This window comes from Megascapheus bottae, chromosome 16, assembly GCF_031878675.1.
Source record: "Megascapheus bottae isolate mThoBot1 chromosome 16, mThoBot2.hap1, whole genome shotgun sequence".
NCBI classification, from domain to species: Eukaryota; Metazoa; Chordata; class Mammalia; order Rodentia; family Geomyidae; genus Megascapheus; species Megascapheus bottae.
The window spans coordinates 46155413-46161412 of NC_143524.1; the positions used below are offsets into that span (position 1 = coordinate 46155413).

Here is a 6000-nt window from a genome sequence, read left to right on the forward strand (position 1 = left end):
CTCAAGCCCAGGACTGGCAAAAAAAAAAAAAAATGCAAATCAAAACAACTCTAAGATTCCACCTCACTCCAGCTAGAATGGCCAGGATCAGGAAAACGAATGACAACAGATGCTGGAGGGGATGTGGCCAGGAGGGATCACTAGTACACTGTTGGTGGGAGTGCAAACTCGTTCAACCACTATGGAAAGCAGTGTGGCAGTGCCTCAAAAGGCTAAACATAGAACTCCCCTATGACCCAGCAATTCCACTACTTGGCATTTACCCAACCACCCAGAAACAAGGACATACTTAAACCCACTAGCACAACAATGTTCATTGCAGCACTATTCACCATAGCAAAGATATGGAACCAACCTAGATGTCCCTCAGTTGATGAGTGGATCAACAAGTTGTGGTATTTGTACACAATGGAATTCTATGCTGCTGTCAGAAAGAATGACATCGCCCCATTTGTTAGGAAATGGAAAGACTTAGAAAAAATCATATTAAGTGAAGTAAGCCAGACTCAAAGGAACTTAGGCTCAATGGTTTCCCTCATTCGTCATAATCAGTAGAAACCTTGGGCTCTACTAGCAGAGATTTGCAATAGAGCAAAATCTTGATACATAAGGACATATAATGTGAAGCTAATTGAAAGGACCTCCAGGATAGTGAAACAAAAGCCATATAATGAATGATTGTTGTCCTTAATGTACTATGTTGTCTCTCATCTCCTTTGCTGTCCCTTGGTTATCTCATATTGGTATAGTATCTCACTTTGTTATCTGATATATTGAATTTATTTGTATTTGGATATTTGAAATTTGATAGGGAAGGGGGGAAAACCAAGACGGGTGGGGGGTGTGGGGGCGGAGGGAAACGGGTACCAAGACATGTGAAAGGGTATCAATGTATGTGAATTAATGCACCTTCTATCTGGCAAATATCATGTAACCCTTTTACTAATTACAATAAAAAATAAATTAAAAAAAAAAAACAGCCTTTTCAGGCTGGGAATGTGGCCTAGTGATTGACTGCTTGCCTAGCATGCATGAAGCCCTGGGTTCAATTCTTTGGTACCACACACACAGAAAAAGCTGGAAGTGGTGCTGTGGGTCAAGGGTAGAGTGCTAACCTTGAGAAAGCTCAAGGACAGTGCCCAGGCCCTGAGTTTAAACCCCAGGACTGACAAAAACAAAAACCCCCAAACACTCAGCCTTTTCATACTTGATTATATTAAAATCCACTGTTCCACCTCACACTTTCAACAGATCTTTTATCTATTAATGTGTCTACAAAAATCATAAATTATTTTGAATGATTACTTCAATATAGACCATCTAAAGGTTACCATTTCATAAACAAAATTATTAGATCAATATTGTCAATGATTTCATGAGAAAAGTGTTTAGTATTAGAGAGCTTTCAAGTTCATGGTAGCATAAATTTTCCATTATTCCAATTTTCACTTGAATTTTAGAATCTCAGTTATTTTTCTTTCTTTTTTTTTTTTGCCAGGCCTGGGACTTGAACTCGGGTACTGAGGAATCAAACCTGGGCCTTTGTGCATGCTAGGCAAGCACTCTACCACTAAGCCACGCTCCCAGCCCAATTTCTTAAGTGATGGACATATTAGCTGGATATGGTGGGACTGCTTGTAATCCCAGCATGTGGGTAGTTGAAGAAGGAAGACTGAGTTTGCCATCAGGCTACATAAGATGATGTTGTCTCAAACAAGAAAAAAAAAAAAGCAACAGGCTAACTTCATTTATTTCTGAAAAAATATCTACTAAGCAACCAGATCTGAACAATCACATGTATATTTTAATTCTAAAAAACACAATAATCAAATTATCTGAGCACAATGCTTTAATGTTACTACTCCTACCCCTGCGTATCTCAGCCTTTATACTCCTGAAAGGACATACATTTAAAAAAGCAAATAACATTAATGTTATTATGAAAATAGCTTCCACACTGCAGATTCTTTGAAAGGGCCTTGGGAACTGCTATGATCTAAATGTGTCTGCCCACCTCCCAACTCACATGCTCAGTTTAAATTCTCAGTGCAATGGTGCTGGAAAATGGGGCATCTGCAAGGAGACTAAGTCAAGAGTAAAGTCCTCTCAAATTGGTTTAATATTATATATAAAAGAGTCCAAAGTGCCAGGCACCGGTGACTCACACCTGTTAGTCCTAGTTACTCAGGAGGCTGGGATCTGAGGATGATAGTTCAAAGCCAACCCAGGCAGGAATGTCTTTGAGACTCTTATCTCCAATTAATCACAGAAAAAGCCAGCAATGGTGCTGTGGCTCAAATGGTAGAGTGATAGCCTTGAACCAAAGGAGTTTATGGACAACGCCGTCCAGGCCCTGAGTTCAAGCCCCAGGACCAGGGGGAAAAAAAAGGTCAAAGAGATTTTGTTTCCTCTTCTGCCCTATGAGGACATAGCAAGGCGGCACCATTATGAAGCTAAAAACAAATCTTTTGGCTACACACTAAATCTGCTACAGACCTAGTCTCAGAATTCCAGGCCTACGAGACTGTGAAAAATAAAGTGCTGTTACTGATTTACTATTTGGTCCAAGCTATTTTGTTACAGCAGCACACATGGACTAAGACAAAGACTTAAGTCCCCTAAAGACTATTGTTTGTCATTTTACAAGACAGAGAACAAATCTCAACTAATCTTGATTAAACTCTCCAAAGAACCCTGGAAGAGCTGGACACTTCCTCAATACTGTAATCCTAGCAACTAAGGAGCCGAGATCTGAGGATTGCAGCAGGGTAGACAAGACTGTGAGACTATTATGTCCAATAAACAACCAAAAGCCCAGAAGCAGAACTGTGATTAAAGGGGTGGAGTACTAGCCTTAAGCAGAAATGCTCAAAGACAATGTCCAGGCCCTGAGTTCAAGCTCCAGGACCAGTGCGCTCGCAGACTTAATTCTCAAAGTAGAGAACATTAATTGCCTAAGAGGGAAAGAGCTCCAACTGCCCAACTCACTCTGGGAAGAATTCATTAGCTCCACCAGCAATTTTCACCTGATTTGGAAAAGAGTCCAACAATGAATTGCCCACAGATTCCCATCAATACTTTATATTAGGGGTCAGGAGTTTGGCCTAGTAGTAGAGTGCTTGCCTAGCATACACAAAGACCAGGGTTCAATTCATTGATACCACATACATAGAAAAAGCTGGAAGTGGTGCTGTGGCTGAAAGTAGTAGAGCTCTAGCATTGAGAAAGCCCAAGAACAGTGCTCAGGCCCTGAGTTCCAAAAAAAGAACCAGCAAAAACAAAAACAAAAATCTTCGTATTAGGCAAGCCATAGGTTGATAACCAATGACCAACTTTAGGTAATGAATGACTTCCATGCCAAGGCCCTAACCTGAGTTAACCCTTACAATACTTCACTTTAGGGACCAGGAGCAGGCCTAGGGGTAGAGTGCTCACCTAGCATGCACAAAGCCCTGGGTTCAATTTCTCGGTACCACATATACAGAAAAAGCCGGAAGTGGTGCTATAGTTCAAGGACAGTGCCCAGGCCCCAAGTTCAAGCCCCAGAACTGGGGAAAAAAAAAAAAACAACAAACCATATATATATCTATATATATACACACACATACATTTCAGTTTTAAAAGGCACATTATGCCAGGCTCTGGTGGCTCACTCCTGGAATTCTAGCTACTTAGGAGGCTGAGATCAGAGGATGGCCTGGGCACAAAAGTCCTTGAAACTCTTATCTCCAAATAACCACCAGAAAGCCGGACGTGGCATTGTGGCTCAAGGGATTGAACGCTAGCCTTCAGCTCAGGGACAGAGCCCAGGCTGAGTACCAGCCCCACGACTGACAAAGTAAGTAAATAAAAAACGTAGGAGCCATTTTTTTTTAAACTTTTTCTCTTCAAACCTTACCTCAAAATGCAACAATTTATACCTCTTCTACTAATATCTCTACTAATCTAGATTACTGCACGAATCTTTTTTTTTGCCACTTTCCCAAACTTTATTAAAAGAAACAAACCAGTCGTGATGAATCTCTATGTAACAGTCAATTTTCCAGGATTCCTCCCTTGAAAATGTGACATCTGATTTCCAAACGCATGCCGGAAGTGTACATGGCTCCCAATTGTACTAAAGAAGGTTAAGAAGCTGAAATGCTGAACATTCATCTCCCACCCTTCCCCAGTCTGTGGTCTGTCTTTGGATCAGCAATAATTGCCTGAACAGCTACTATGGCTTCATTAATTTTTGTCTGTAGTTCTCTGAGCTCTTCTTCTATATGCAGAAGTCGCAGAATCTGAGCAGCTTCGTTAAGAACTGCATCTCCTGTACTGCACTAATCTTTAACTGGTCCTCCTTCACTGTTGAAGCAGAAGCCTCTATGCTCTGAATGTAACCATAAGAAACTGTTCACTCAGAATGCATGTCAGTATTATATATCCTTCTTCAGTCTCATTCACAGGAAAGCCTTGCTTTTTATTTACTGTTCCCATTGATTCCTCTTTAATCTCTATATTTTTATGTTCTTTACCAGTGACACACTTTTCTATATATTTTATTGGTCTATTTTCCCCCAGAAGAACATAATCTCTGTATGAGACTTTATTCGATTGTCTGCACTGTTCCCTCCCCTTGCTCAGACCACTGCCAGGACATAATAGGCCTTCAATATTTATCGAATACATCACTCGCTACGTTACCATCTGTTGATATATCCCTCCTCCCACGGATTGGCGCTTTCTACATGCAGTGGCACTGTCTCATTCGCCTCTCAATTCCTAGTCCCTGACATCCGTGCTCCCCGTTAGCAGGCACTGGATTCTGAATGAGTGCCCCAGCCTGAGAGGCCTAGGAAATACCCTCAGCCTTTTATTACCTCCACACAAGCCAGCGTGCGGGTTACGTCAGTTCCCACGCCCTCACCAGTGTCCCCCGTTCTCCTCCCAATCACCAAGGCGGTGGAGTCACGGTCAAGGCCTGCATTTGACAAGTGGCAGGGAGGCGGCAGTTGTGACCTGACGAGATCAAAGAAGGCAGGAGGCAGAGAGGGGGGCAGCGCCGGGCCCAGAAGACCACAGCGCTGGATTTCCAAGTGGCTTCTTTTGACAGCTGAGGAAACTGAGGCCGGGGAGAAGAGCAGCGCCCCGAGGACACAGCGCCAGGGAACCAGGATCGGAGCCCAGCTCGTCCCGCCTCCGCGCCGCCCCGGCGGCCTCACGTTCCGGGCAGCAGGCTGGACGCGGGTCCCCCGCGGACGCACGTGCTCCGCGCCGCTCCCACGCCCCTCGGCCCGCGCCCGCGCCCGGCGCGCTGGGCCCGGCGGCCGGCCCCGCGCCGCCCTTACCTAGCCGGGTCCCGCGGGAACCTGAAGAAGGCCAGGTCGGACTGCGTGCTCTTCCTCGTACAGTTGGGGGCCGCGCAAAAGTTCGGCATCGTCGCTCGTCCGCCGGCCGGCCCCGCTCTCCCCTCCCCGCCGCCTCGGGGCCGTCGGCCCGCCCGTCGGGGCCGGGGAGGGGAGCCAGGCCGGCCGGCCGGCTCGGCAGGGCTACGCGCGGGGAGGGGCGGCGCGTGAGCAACCGCGAGGGGCAGGAGGGGCGCGCGGTCCGAGGCCGGGCTGGGGACGCGGCTCCACAGTGCTGTGAGCGGCCGGGAGGATTTACCGCCGCCGCCGCCGCTGGTGCACCTCCCGCCCGCCCGGGACGCTGCCGCCTCCTTCCCACAATGCACCCCGGCGTCCGGGGGTGCCCTCTCTTCCCTCAGCCTTCCTCCTCCGCCTCCCTCGGAGCCGACCTCTCGGCGGGCGGCCACGCACAGAGGAACGCCTGCCGGGGTGTGGCGGGGGAGGGGGCGGGGCCTAGAGTAGCTGCCACAGTGCGCCTGCGCTCGGCCCCACACTTTGGGAAAGAACTGCGCATGCGAGTCAGTCTCCGGAGACCTAGCGGGCGAGCTCCGGGGTGCGCTGGTAGGTTTGGCGTGCGTTTGTTTCTGCAGATTCGGGGCGAGCTTGCACGTTG

The 6000-nt window shown here is 47.1% G+C and overlaps 1 protein-coding gene across 3 annotated transcripts in view; it reads right to left on the reverse strand.

Moving 5' to 3' along the window:
• The window catches only part of Thap12 (THAP domain containing 12), a 28070-nt gene extending 22531 nt beyond the window's left edge, over window positions 1-5539 (reverse strand). The window contains exon 1 of one of the 3 annotated variants that reach the window (XM_090348444.1): window positions 5331-5536. In XM_090348444.1, coding sequence (XP_090204570.1) covers window positions 5331-5419 — 89 coding nt within the window. In that variant the 5' untranslated portion in view covers window positions 5420-5536. Of the gene's footprint in view, window positions 1-4686; window positions 4800-5330 lie in introns of those variants that run through there. The other 2 variants (XM_090348445.1, XM_090348446.1) reach the window with 2 other exon arrangements.
• Window positions 5540-6000: the final 461 nt, after the last annotated feature.